Below are 14,608 nucleotides of genomic sequence, written 5' to 3' on the forward strand. Positions count from 1 at the left end.
AACATTGATATTCCACTCGGGAAGTGACAAGCTGAACATGCATCAGTAGACTCACTGCTAGCTGTGTCACTAGCCAGCAAGTTAGGAAGACTTCTTTTTCTATTCTCTGGCCATTTATACAAGTTAAGACGTAGGAAAGTCATGTTCAACTGGGAAAAGACTAACCAAACATTTGTTACATACGTGACAAATATCAAAATTGTTACATTAAATTGATACATTCTTATTAACATTCTTTCAACACTACAATTACCTTCACATAGCATATACATTGTATCAAGATTATTACAGAGAGAAAAGAAAACATTTTTTAAAATTTAGATTATTTGGATAAAATGGAGTCTATGGGAGACAGCCATTCCGTAATTCGGAGATTTCTAGATAATGATAGTCCCATATGTGGTGCACTCCAGAATAATCATCATATGCCTGGGTGCTGTCTCAAACTTCACCCATAAAGATTCCAATGAAAGATGCACTCCAGGACTTCATAATGTGGTGAAATTAAATTAGAAACTTATTGTCACTGTCGCTAAGCCCATATTAAAGGAATTGTTCAGTATAAAAATAAAAACTAGGTAGATATACAGACTGTGCAAAATAAAAAAATGTTTCTCATATAGTTAGTAAACCAAAAATGTAATGTATAAAGACTGGAGAGACTGGGTGTGTGCCCCAAAACGTTGCACTGCATTAATAAAATTGCAAGGGCTTGCCCTGCTTAACCAAACTCCTGTGTGCCGGTGATCCTTCTACGTGTAACATAATAGCCAAAACACTACTTCCTGCTTTTCAGCTCTCTTGGTTTCCACTGATTGGTTACCAGGCAGTAACCAATCAGTGACTTGAGGGGGGGGGCACATGGGCCATAACTGTTTGCTTTTGAATCTGAGCTGAATTATTATTATTATTAACATGTATTTATATAGCGCCAACATATTGCGTAACACTGTAAAGTAAATGTGATCATACAACTACATCACATGGATTACATACATAGAATATATGGAGTAACAAACATCACAATCAATACAGGTACAAAAAGGTGAGGGAGGCCCTATGCATAGGCATACAGGGAAGGGAGTAATACACAAGGTGTGGGAGTGGGCAAGATCGAATTAAGTGGGTAAGAAATGTGGTATTGTATGTGGTGTTGCGTTTGGTAGTTAAGCAGAGTGAGGGTAGGCTTCTCGAAAGAAGTGCGTTTTCAGAGATTTCTTGAAAGCAGAAAGGTTGGGAGAAAGTCGGACAGACCGTGGGAGAGAGTTCCAGAGGAGGGGTGCAGCCCTTGCAAAGTCTTGAATGCGAGCATGTGAGGAGGTAATGAGAGAAGAGTTGAGTAGCAGGTCAGTAGAGGAGCGTAGTAAGCGATTGGGTGAATGCTGAGGATCAAATGCAAACTCATTTATGTACCATGTGGCCCCCCCTCAAGTCACTGACTAACTCAGAGTTAGAGAGCTGAAAAGAGGAAGTTGGATTCTGGCCATTATGTTAGACATCTGTTCACTCCAGACTTTATGGATTACATTTTTGGCTAACTATATTAGATACACAGCCTATCTATTTAGACAGTTTTTATTTTTACACTGAACTGTTCCTTTAACAAGAATCATGAAAATGGCAGCACTTTGTGCAGACAGTCTGTCTGTGGAACTGTTTTGCCTGTCCCCTACCTGCTGCTTCGAGCAGTTCCCCCACATTATATATATTGCAAATGAAGTGATTTAGCACCTCAAACCAATAAAAAAAACAACACATTTGAACAATCAAAGCTCTGCTTCCCCTTGCCTAAGATGTCACAGTAGAAGAAATCAAAATGTAGCTCTGCAACATCGATTGATTGTTTAAAAACAATTATTTTTATTTATCCACATTAAATAGTATGCAGAGTGTGTCGCATTTCCGTCTTTAATCATAGGCTAAGCTTATGATTACGGGCGGAAACGCCAGAAACATGTCAGGCTAAGCCCATGATTAAGAGCAGAAGCACCTGAAACACGTCAACCTAAGGGCGGAAAATCCCGAAACGCGCCAGGTGACACACTCTGCATGTTATTTTAATGTGGATAAATAAAAATAATTGTTTTTAAACAACCAATCGATGTTGCGCAGCTCCATTTCGATTTCTTCTATTTGATGCAGCATGAGACGCCAAGGGACTCCAGCACTCGTTGATTGTAATCACGGACCATGCAATTTGAACATTACAACTGGGCGGTGAGTTGGAGCAGTTACTATTTGCTTTAAGATGTCACAGTGTTGACCCAGGGGCCAAGAATCATACGCAGACTAACAGAAACCTGTCCAAAATGGACACCATCAGGGTCAGTCAAGGTCTCCTGAGGGCTCCATACACAGGACAATAGGCTGCTGACACGTTCTGGTCTATATACTTTTAAAATACACTGCATAAACATTAGGAAGTGCCAAGCTGAAAAGATTTCTGAATGGCTCAGTGTATATGATTTACAGGAGAAGTATAAGCAGCATTTCAGATTTGAAACTGCACTATGCAGGGTGTCTGGGGTGGGGTGGGAAAAAAAGCACAGAAAAATAACCACTTTGAAGGAAAGCCAATGACACAGTACTGGGATTATAAGGGGGACTCAACAAATCTCACCAAATCCAGAATCAGAGCTGTCATTATCTCCCTGACCTGCGGCTCTGCCTCCACCTCCACCACCACCTGAACAAAGAAAACATCATTAGTGTTTGAATGTAAAAAGTACATCTTGTTCTAGGAAATGTGCTAATCCTCCCACTGTGGTGATAATCCAGTCACAGAGATACAGTCCTGCAGACCCAGCGATGAACAGTGAGCAAATAGACAATGGCAAACGTACCAGGGACAGTAAATGTTCTCACTTGTTTCAATGTGCATGCTTGTTCCATATACTTATTCCAACAAGGAGAGGGCTATTCAATGCAAGGAGGCAAACATCATGTACACCAGGTCTGGACTGGGACTCAAAATAGGCTCTGGCATTTTAAAGGGATACTCTTGTTTCTCAAAAGAGCAAACAGTTTTTTTTATATTTAATTTTGAAATCAGGGGCTAGACATATTGTCAGTTTCCCAGCTGCCCCTAGTCATGTGACTTGTGCTCTGATAAACTTCAGTCACTCTTTACTGCTGCACTGCAAGTTGGGGTGATATCACCCTCCCCCCAGCAGCCTAACAACAAAACAATGGGAAGGTAACATAGCAGCTCCCTAACACACGATAACAGCTGCCTGGTAGATCTAAGAACAGTACTTAATTAGTAAAATCCAGGTCTCACTGCAATACATTCAGTTACATTGAGTAGGAGAAACAACAGCCTGCCAGAAAGCAGTTCCATCCTAAAGTGCTGGCTCTTTCTGAAAGCACATGACCTGAGATGGCTGCCTACACACCAATATTGCAACTAAATAAAAATGCACTTGCTGGTTCAGGAATTAAATTTTATATTGTAGAGTTAATTATTTGCAGCGTAAACAGTGTAATTTAGAAATAAAAACGACATCATAAAAATCATGACAGAATCCCTTTAATTTCAAAGAGGCCCAACAGCCCCCCACCAGCCCACTAAATAGTGACTGTCTATGGCATCGTACAGCAGCCCCTCTGCCATTTGCCAGAACACACAGATTGCCATTCCGGGCCTGATGTACACTATAAGCATAACCTGAGAGTAAATAGAAACTAATGTGCAAGGCTAAAGCTGACTACAGATCATGTACTAATATATCAGAATATACTAATATATCCATTCCATTCAGATTGATCAGTTGGGTATTACTGATATTTAGCTACACAGAGAGATGAGCAAACAGCAAGCCTAAAATATATTACATATAGGCTGACTCAAACCACTGGCAGCAGTGTGGCTGGAATGTTGATTCAGGTTGAAGACTAGTAGTTCCATTCAATCTCATTTTTCATTTTGGCCAATCAATGCAGGTGTAACTGCACAAAAGACTAATTTGCCAAATTAATTGTTTTGGAGGCCCACATACATGCAGACAATCATACAATTTAGTTGAAAACGGTCTATATAGGAAGCAAGCTTAAGGGATAACTTAGTTTAATAGCACAAGGCCATACCATAGGAACCAGCAGGAACCCAATGCAGGACTCTTCCATAGTGTGTGTGGGTGTGATAGGGACCCCTAAATTCCACTAGGGCAGGGACTGACATGAGTGACCTATAATCTTTGTAAAACTCTGCAGAATATGTAATCGTAATATAAAAAATAATAATAATAAGTGGGGGTTGCTTAAGCTGCATAGACCTGCTGGCTGTGGCCAACAAAAATTAAGACTCAAAAGTAAGAGTGAAGGGCACCAAGAAGAAAGAGATGCAAGTAGTGAAAGTTCAGGCACTGCCTCTGGATCACTGTACCTTTTTTCTTGTCCGGGTTATATCCATCATTGAAAATATCATCTAAATCTGAATCTGAAATGTCTGAAAATACAGATATTTAATTAAACAAAGGCTAATGATTAGGCTGAAACTTCTTTGAATAAGCCATCTCACTAGTAACCTATTGAGTGAAGACAATGGCCGGTGCCATATTTTGTATGGAGAAGTCATAAAAATAAATATGCAAACAAATGCTAAACATCATTATCCATTATTATTATTATTATTATTAATGGCAATCATTGTTTCTTTAGGTACAGGTAGAACCAGGCCAAGTCGTATTATTGCCCAATGCAAGATTGTATTACTTGCCTAGCATAGGTCATTATATTTTCTATATATATTATATTATCTATGCCTCTGCCCTCAGGTGGAGAACACTGGCAGATTAATACACTTTGTGAACAGGTCCATCAGTTCCCACTCTATGTCCATTCAATAGTCATTCAGTAGTATAACAAGAGGTAGGGACTGGTGACAGGTTGAGAGGAGCATCTGTTCTCCACCTGAAGGCAGAGGTTGTTGCTTTTTGCTTTCACAAGGCCAATAAATAGAAGATATGGGGTGAACATTTTCTCTTCTGTCTTAGATACTCCTGGGCTATGTAACAATGACTATGTTGTCCAACAGTTATCTTATGATGTGAGGGAGTTCCATACCAATGTTGGACTACAAAGCAAAAAGTGGTAAGAGCACAAAAAAAAAAAAACTTACTATAGTTTTCCTCATAGCAAGCCCCAATTAATTGCTTAAAGGGGTTGTAAACCATCCATAAACTGCCCACTGTACCTTCTAGTTCTCAATAAAAGTAGACCAAATACTTAATTACAGATGCAAGAGAATGCTGCTTACCAGGGCTATGTCAGTCAACATGCTTTTATTTTATAATCAGAATAGTGTCTCATTTTTAGCTCCATTATATTAAACTGGAATTAAACACGGTGCTGAAATACACAATCATTTTATGGAACACAAGGATAATAACATGATAACAAGAAACATGAAAACACTGGGATTTCAATCAGAACCCGCATGCTAAGGGTGAAAAAGAGTGGTTAGAACCCAAGAGCAAAAGAGCCTTGTAGTACAAACTGCACAGAGATATTAGAGCACCACAGCAGAAAACCAAAAGCCCCAGCTAAAATCTAATGTAAAACTATCCCATAATAAAACCCAAGGCATCTAATAAAAAGCACCATTCTAATCAATTACAAGTACAGTATATATTTATAGAAGAATAGGCATGGGGACATGTATTAAATATGCACATTTGAGGAACAAACCTGTATTTTCTATTATTTATAAAGATGTAAAAATAATATTTTCCCCATGCACATTATAGCAATGAAAGAGGCTTCACTTCCAATACAGAAGTAGAATAAAACCCACACGCCTTTATTTATTATTAAAAGGGCATGGTAAACCCCTGTATGCCACATATATTATTGGAGTAGGATTTGGCATAGCACAGTAGGGTGGCACCTTAATTTTCTCCTCTAGCATTTTAGATCCAAACCAAGACCAAGGCAATTTTGGAAAGATGGGTAAGAACTAAGGGTTTCTTTTTGGTTTAACATTTAACAACATGTAAACCCCCCTCAGTCACTTAGAAATCATTCTCCTCTAACCCACTCAGCCCCTTCCCTCAGGAATTTACTTTGGCTGTTGGCTCATGAGCATGCTCAGTTTTTCTCAGCTCAGATTACTAAACAAACCCACTAGTCTAACAGCCAATGAAGAGATAGCATTGCTGGTTCCCATAGAAACTGTAGCTGTCTGATCCTATTTTTTTCTCCTAACCACCTAAACCATTACAGTGCTCAATCCCAGCAGAATTTTTTATCAAAGTATGTTGTGCCTGTGTAACCTGCATTCTGCATTGCATGAACTTTACAGCATACATGTCCTGTTTGCACATGTCAGTGTATTAGGAAAATGTGATGGCGTTGGCAAATGGAGGGGGTATATGCATTACAAATGATGTGGGGAAGATATGTCAAACTTATATATGGTAAGAAAATGTAGGCTTTACATGTCCTTTAAGGGGGTTGTCTATTATGTTCTGTCAGAGCTTATACATAGTTTAGAGATAGGTTCCCTTAAACATGATTCAGTCTTCTAAGCAGTCCAATAATTCCTATACATACAAACAGAATAGAGCCTGCATTCAAATGAATGGATTAAAGATATCTCATCATGCAGCCTGACACAAAATAGCCCAGAAGAACCAGCACAGTATAGTTAGAGGCCAGTAAGCTAAAGAGGTGCATATAGTTGGCACTTGAGAGTTAGAAAGCAACTTCTTACCATGCTGTCTACCTCCTGAGGATTTACCACTATCCTTCGAACCTAAAGTCATAAAAATGCCAACCATATATTGTTTAAAACAGTTAAAAAAGTATCTCCAGAAAAACAAAAAATGTCTAAGAGCGTCATCAACTGTAGCCAAAATATTGTTGTTTTATACCTTTCCCTTCCTCTCAGTTCCATAGGTATAATGCGAAATTTGCTCAAATTCCAGCAACCTACTAATAACCAATTAGTAGGTAGCATTTGCTAGTCTCTGCAAGAGGCTTTGCATCTAATATTACATTACGTCCTAGGTTCCCTATCTCTGTTGCCTAGCGGTATCACTTCACTCTATTCCTGCTTTGCAACATCTGACTCTTTGAGCATTCATTCTGCCAGCTCTTTCCCTCTGTTCTTGCTGTCACCTCTCCTGCAGCTGGATACGTAGTACCATGATTGAGCTTTCTTGAAAATGAGACACAAGAGCACCCTAAGCATGATACAGTGTACTGGGCCGAAACATAAAAATAGCAGGTATTCCCTCTCCTATTAAAACATTCTGTTTATATTAATGCTATCTGCTCCTCATACGAAACTGCAGCAGCAGACTAACCACAGCTGAACACATGACATACAAAATATACAAAAACCTGAAGCACATGCATACCATCTTTCCTGTCGTTCTTTCCATCCAAGGCATCTGACAAGTCAAAGTCATTTGAATCTTTAACAGAAAAAAAACACATCAAATAAAAAGCAAATAGTGATGAACTGCATGAAGCAATTAGTCCCATTAAACTACAGGGCACTGCTTCGATGAAAACATACTGGCATGGGACTGATTTCTTCATACAGAGCTGTGCACTTGAACCCTCGAGGAAGGTGCAGCATGGAATCCAAATGATTTTGGGTATGTACACTGTTACATAATCATAATATATAAAGGACACATCTGTGTATAATGTATATGTGTGTGTGTGTCTCTCACTAAATCACTATTAATATTTCCTTTTAAACTTGTGGGAGGGTTGCACTGTTTTGTGCAACCATTTGCGCATGAAATCTATGATCTAGGTGAAAAGGAGAGCAAACTTATGCCAAGTCATTAAATAGATTACTTTATACCATGTAACTTTCAACATGTTATTTAAAAGCTTTACTTATCTATATTTAAATAGAATTCAAAAGTAAATAATATAATATCATAAGATATAGTAAGAATTTAAATAATGGGCTGCATTTCACTCCTGATCTGCATTACGTTATATACTGTACCTGGTTTCTTGGGGGGTTTCTTGGGACTCTTTGTGGTGGTGGAAAACCAAAGGTCTAAGAGAGCCATGGAAATATCAAATAAAAGAGTAAATCAGTGCAATTCCCAATTGATTAGCAGTAAACAGCTTTCTGCTTTTATAAGCTCTCATGGGGAAAATCCCTTGTGATACCAGCACTTCTTCCCATTAGAAAGAAATGGAAAATAACATTGACTTCAGCAACCAGATGAGGTTATCTTCAATGAATGTCTGATATCCAAAAAAGAACTGCAGCTAAGAGCTTTAAAAATGTCATTTCAAGTCAGAGCCCTGCTTTTATAAGGATCCTCACCCTTGGCTCCCCTTGATTTTCTCTTAGAATTATGGTACAGAATGTGATTCCTAGGATTTTGCCACCTGCATGATTTTCAGCTTGTTGGGCAAGCAGAAAAAGACTGGGCATTGGCCCTCCATGAAATGTAATCGACTCAACCTTGCTGGAGCACTTATTCCATGTTTCAATTGCAGGATTATCTATGGCAGTGCCCCTCACCCATAATTTGCCATACATGCTCAAATTACATGAGCAGATCTATCAAGTGTTTACTTCCCTTTAGGACTAATAAACCGGTAATTCGGGATTCTCTAAATCTGATAATCCCAGTTGTAGTAGTTTTTGTGAATTAATTGCACTGGGCAAATGAAAAAAATGTGTTTAGGGCTGGTGCATTCGAATTTTGAAAAAAAAAAAAAAAAAACATGGATTTGATTGAGTATAGGGGCAAACCCTTTAGCAGAGGATCTGGTCTACGGCTGAATTCCAAAAAACTACATTCAATACATCCATAATATTACTATCCTGAGAGGAATGCATATTCCCATCTCTCAACCCCCATTATAAAAATATGATTATATGTATGGAACAGCTTTATTTTATCTTTTCCTTTACCCTGGCAACCCAAGGAGAATTACCTGGCTGTTTTGGTGGTGGTTTTGTGACTCTTCTTGGTGACTTGGTTGTTGTCTTTACTGGAGTATCAAAAAAATCACTTAAATCCAGGTCACCTACACAAACCATAACATGGAAAATTATGTGTTAGAGCTCAGGTAGCTGTAGTCTCCACAATGACCAACTGCATCAATGGCACAATATCCATCCAAGCCTATCAATGCTGTGTTTGTAGAGCAGGTAGATTGGGTGGGCCCTTGTTTATTGAATAAATTAAACGTGACTGAACACAGCAGACACAGCAAAATAAAAAACACGGCATCTGCTGTATAATATAAAAATATTTTAACATGTACATGACAGGAAATAAATTGTGGAGTCAAATTAATACATTTGTCTTAAAGGGGAACAATCATGACAATCCATGATTAAAAACCAAATAAGATTAAAATGATCCCAGTAATTGGAAAGCATGTATAGCTTATATTTACTCAGAAAAAGCATTGTTGTCCACTGCTGTTTTAAAACTGCATTCAGGCTTCAGCAGAGTGGGCATGCCTTCCCCTAGCTATAAGTTCATCCAATCAACACCCACAATTCAGCCCCTCATCCTCCCTGTGCTACATGAGTCTGTTAGTAATGTATTTTAATATGGTGTCCAACTGTTCAGCCACTCTCGACTCCACTATTCCTCCTCCCCAACAAGTCATTGTACCTCTAGCCTGCACATCCCTTATTCTCTTTCCTGCTCCCTCACCCCTACATCTATTGCCGCAACCCTTCTGAGGTTAACCTTTTTTAGCTGTCAATCATACTCCATAAGTCACCTTCTTCAGTTTTTCAACTTTTCCACATGGGTCACATGTGTGAAATATCATCCTGGCTCTATCCCCATAATTTATCACCCACCCTCCGATCCCTCCGGGAAGGGAACATGAAGTTGTGTGGATACAAACTGAGGTTTGAGCTGTCTGACAGGGAGAACGCACTGTTAAATTTCTGGGGGGGGGGGACTTGGTCCTTGATGGAGTAGCAGCGTGCTATCAGAGCTCCTGCACACTAAGGTTCTATTTGCAGGAGATTGGCCCTAGAAAGACGCTTCCCTTGTGCTTAGTGCCAGCCCAACACAAGATGCCTCCCATGAAGCTCACAAGATGGCGCTGCCTCGTGTTCCAAGTCACAAGCCTCTACACCTGAGCCAACAGGCCTGGAGTGCACCCAAAAAGCACAGACACCCGAAACAACCACTGGCACAACGCTGTCGCTCCCCATACTCAAAGAAATGTTGGCAGAGTTCAGATCAGACGTCATATCTGACAGAAGCAGTAAGGGAACTCAAATAACAGCTCCGCTCCATTGGAGAGCGCACCAACCATCTGGAGGGTAAGATGTCGAACTGGTCACAGCGCAATAGTGGGCATAAGCCACGCGCTGGAGGATAAAGTCGATGGACTATAGGCAAAGCTGGCAGACCTGGAAGACCGCAGCAGGGGCAACAAATTGCTTCATAGAAATATCGGAGTCAATTAAACAAGACGGCATGGAAGAGTCCCTTCAAGGCTTCTTCTGGACACTGCTACCTTAAATAGAGTGCAACACAATGCCCCACAGATCCCGGAACCCTACCAAGACCTTAAAATATTTGCGGATCTTTCCACCCATACAATCCAACAGAGGAAAAAATTTCAACTGATCACTGCATCCTTATGTAGTCACATGTTTTTCTACAGGTGGGGATTCCCCACAAGCTCATTATCCTAAGGGCTATTCCACACGGGGAGATAGAGACGCGTTTGCGGTCGCGGCGACAAAGCGCCGCGACCGGCGCAGGCGACAGTTTTGTATGGGCGCCTATGTAAAAACGCCTGTGCTAACCACACGAGGCGATGCGCTTTTCAACAGTCGCCTGAAAATGCCTCGCCAGGCTTTTTCAGGCGACTGTTGAAAAGCGCATCGCCTCGTGTGGTTAGCACAGGCGTTTTTACATAGGCGCCCATACAAAACTGTCGCCTGCGCCGGTCGCGGTGCTTTGTCGCCGCGACCGCAAACGCGTTGCTATCTCCCCGTGTGGACTAGCCCTAAAAGGTTACAAGGCCCACTTTCAACAGCAACAGCCATGCTACAGGAACCTAGCCGCACCAAACACACCGAGATGCTCACCACTGCGAGTTGCCAAAAGTTGGCAAACCTCACCATCACGGAACCCGTAAGAACCCCACAACCAGTACTCCAGTAGGTCAACTGAACGAGACCGGTTTGAACATTGTATCCACATCTTTGGAAGAAAACTTGTTTACCCCCAGCCAAACCAGAACACTGAGATGTACAAAATCCACCCAAACGCATTTCTCCCCACTAACTACACATCCCATCAAAAGGCCATAAGTAGGGACTACGATGCTCCCCATATCAGTCCAATCAGCTGCCAGACAACTACCTGGGTAAAGGCCGGAGTGTCCCAGAATCAAAGGGAAACAGGTTACCTTAACCATTTTAAGATTTAATGTAGGCTCTGAAGGCACCTCAGATTTCTATGAATATCTTGACTACATCTGCTCAAGTGTTATTTGTATATATCATTATTTGTATATTATATATACTATGTGTGGGAGCCTAAGCAACCATAAAGGTCACCCCTCTATCTCAGCTAGCACCCCAAACTAGAAAACACTTTAAATGTATGGCACTTAACGTAAGGGGCCTAATTCCCCCTTACAAAGATCCAAACTCTAAAACCAGATCTAATATGGAGACTCCCTTTAGAAAAAAAGACCCGATGCAACTCCATACCCAACATACCCCACTGTATGAGTAACCTCCGAGCAGACCAAAACCACCGGAGTTGCTATCCTAGCTAAACATGATCTCAACCTAGTAGTCATTAAGGAGTGGTGAGACCCAAATGAAGAGTGGTGTGACCTTATATTGGTATGTAGTGTCAATAATGTCACATATACTATGTTGAATGTTCATGCCCCAAATGAAGGTCCAATTTCCTTTCCATATCCTGTTTTTTTAAGATTGAGCCTGATGAAACAAGGGTTACTCATAGTAGGGTGATTTTAACCTCCCCCCCAGACCCAGTTATAGATACCACTAACACTGCATACCTTACACAAGTCACTAAACCTTACTACAAAAGAAAACTAGCCAAAGCCACTAAGCTCAGGAAAATACTTCACACGGAATGACACATGGCGAACCCTGTACACATCAGCCAGGGACTACACCTACTACACCCCAACCTTCAAAGCATACTCCAGGATAGATATGTTTCTCACAGACGCTACTCTTCTACAACAGGTGTCAGGCTCAATCTCGTGGTCAGACCACAATTATTGAGAAGGCATAAAGAACTAAATCCTGGAGGTTAGTACTGGCATTCTTAACTGACCCAGACTTCCACAAAGTGATCCAGACAGCTATACAGGCTTTTTTGGGGAAATGATACCCCAAATATCACACAGGCCACTAAATTAGGACTACTAATCCAGCATAATGTCCCCCTCAAAAAGCAACGGGCGCACATCAAAAAAGACCCTTAGCAAGAAAAACCACACAACACAGAGGGCAAACCAAATACAAGACCTTAGAGAGCAACTGAAATGAATAGATATAGCCAAATGTGAAGCTTCCCTCTGATCCCTAAAACTGAAACACTACTATAAAAGTAACTGGGTCACAGACTATTTAGCCAAACAGGACAAAAAACAAAAAGCCAAAACCACAATAGTCAAACTCACCCAAAACAAAACAACCCTCTACAACCCAAGAGACATTGCCAATTCATTTGCAGACTATTACACATTCCTTTACAATCTGAAGGAGAATAGAACCATACCACAGCCCCTCCCTGGAACTATAAAGCAATTTTTAGACCCAGTAAACTTCCCCAAATTGACTGTAGAGCAACAGAACCTAATGAATGCACCCCTCTCTCTCACATAAATACAGGATGCAATCAAAGACCTGCCCCTGCTCAAAGAAGACCGGCCCTGATGGGCCACACCCCCTTGTGTGGCTCCCACATGAAAGTCTGCTTGTGTAAGATTTAAAAGGTATCACTACTGAGATTAACTGCCCCCTGCATACTCAGCCTGCCATATGCTCCCTGTGTGTGCCATACTCTGTCTGCCCTATGCTCCCTGTGTGTGCCATACTCTGCCTGCCCTATGCTCCCTGTGTGTGTCATACACTGTCTGCCCTTTGCTCCCTGTGTGTGCCATATTCTGCCTGCCCTATCCTCCCTGTGTGTCATGCTCTACTTGCCCTATGCTGCCTGTGTGTGCCATACTCTGCCTGTAGTAGTTTGGGGCTCCTAAGATGTTTCATGTGCTGGGGTGAGTGCAGTATTATCCACAGGGGAGGAGGAGGCATATGGATTTACGGGTATGTTTTAATTAAATTTTTCACATGATGAGTGATATCCCGGCAGTGAGCACCAACCATTTGTTTTTTTGGTGTGCTACTACCATTAATGTGGACATGGTCTTAAAAGTCCTTTTTGGTAACATGGGTGTGGTTTAAAAACAGGGAGTGATCAACACTGGCTTCCATTATTGGCCCTCCATCACTTAGTCCCAAAAAAATTCTGGCCCTCAGTACCACAAAAGTTCTGATCTATATTATATACAACTTACCTGAGTCTCGTGTGGGGTTTTTCGGTGGTTTAGGCTTTGGTTTAGCTGTGAATATAACAAAAACACATGGTTACAAAAATTGTATCACTGTTGAGAGAAATGTTACAGCTGGCGAATTACATAGATAAGATGTGGATGACATTAAGAAGAGCTAAATTAAGCAGATTCTGTTACAATAAAGAATAAATCATTTCTTTGTAAAACAAACACTGGAGCAGGAGCTGATGGAAAATGGTGCTATGTAACAGCCTCTAGACGCCTCCTATAGCCTTTGAGGAGTGTCTGGATTCTGGGTGGCGGTATTTTTGACCATTCGTCCATACAAAATCTCTCCTGTTCAGTTGAATTTAATGGCTGCCGAGCATGGACAGCCTGCTTCAAATCATCCCATTGATTTTCCATGATATTCAAGTCAGTGGACTGTGAAACCCATTCCAGAATATTGTACTTCTCCCTCTGCATGAATGCCTTCGTAGATTTCGAAGTGTGTCTTGTTGGAATATCCAACCCCTGTGTAATTTCAACTTTGTGATTCATGATTGAACATTATCCTGAAGAATTTGTTCATATTAAGTCGAATTTATCCGACCCTCAACTTTAACAAGGGCCCCAGTCCCTGAACAAGCCACACAGCCCCACAGCCCCACAGCATGATGGAACCTCCACCAAGTTTGACAGAAGGTAGCAGATGTTTTTCTTGGAATGCGGTGTTCTTCCGCCATGCAAAGCACTTTTTGTTATGACCAAATAACTACATTTTTGTCTCATCAGTCCAAAGCACTTTGTTACAAAATGACTGTGGCTTGCACAATCCTCCGCATGTGCCGCTCCGGTCATTTTCTTGGCCTGCCAGACCTGGGTTTTACAGCAACTGTGCCTGTGGCCTTCCATTTCCTGATTACATTCCTTACAGTTGAAATTGACAGTTTTAACATCTGAGATAGCTTTTTGTAGCATTCCCAGAAGAAAGGCAAACAGAAGCACAACTTGCAATTGGCCACCTTAAATACCTTTTCTCATGATTGCCTATGAAGTTCAAGGCTTAACGATCTAATCCAATTTGGTGTTGCCA

At 41.0% G+C, this 14,608-nt stretch overlaps 1 protein-coding gene across 3 annotated transcripts in view; it reads right to left on the reverse strand.

Moving 5' to 3' along the window:
* Window positions 1-14,608, reverse strand: part of cd99l2.S (CD99 molecule like 2 S homeolog) — a 38,984-nt gene that overhangs the window by 6,897 nt on the left and 17,479 nt on the right. The window contains exons 3-9 of one of the 3 annotated variants that reach the window (XM_018233023.2): window positions 13,537-13,581; window positions 8,920-9,012; window positions 7,970-8,023; window positions 7,362-7,418; window positions 6,713-6,754; window positions 4,385-4,447; window positions 2,621-2,686 (exon numbers count right to left, since the gene is read on the reverse strand). In XM_018233023.2, the coding sequence (XP_018088512.1) occupies window positions 2,621-2,686; window positions 4,385-4,447; window positions 6,713-6,754; window positions 7,362-7,418; window positions 7,970-8,023; window positions 8,920-9,012; window positions 13,537-13,581 (420 nt within the window). The remainder of the gene's footprint in view (window positions 1-2,620; window positions 2,687-4,384; window positions 4,448-6,712; window positions 6,755-7,361; window positions 7,419-7,969; window positions 8,024-8,919; window positions 9,013-13,536; window positions 13,582-14,608) is intronic. The other 2 variants (XM_018233024.2, XM_041574805.1) reach the window with 2 other exon arrangements.

This window comes from Xenopus laevis, chromosome 8S, assembly GCF_017654675.1.
Source record: "Xenopus laevis strain J_2021 chromosome 8S, Xenopus_laevis_v10.1, whole genome shotgun sequence".
Lineage (NCBI taxonomy): Eukaryota > Metazoa > Chordata > Amphibia > Anura > Pipidae > Xenopus > Xenopus laevis.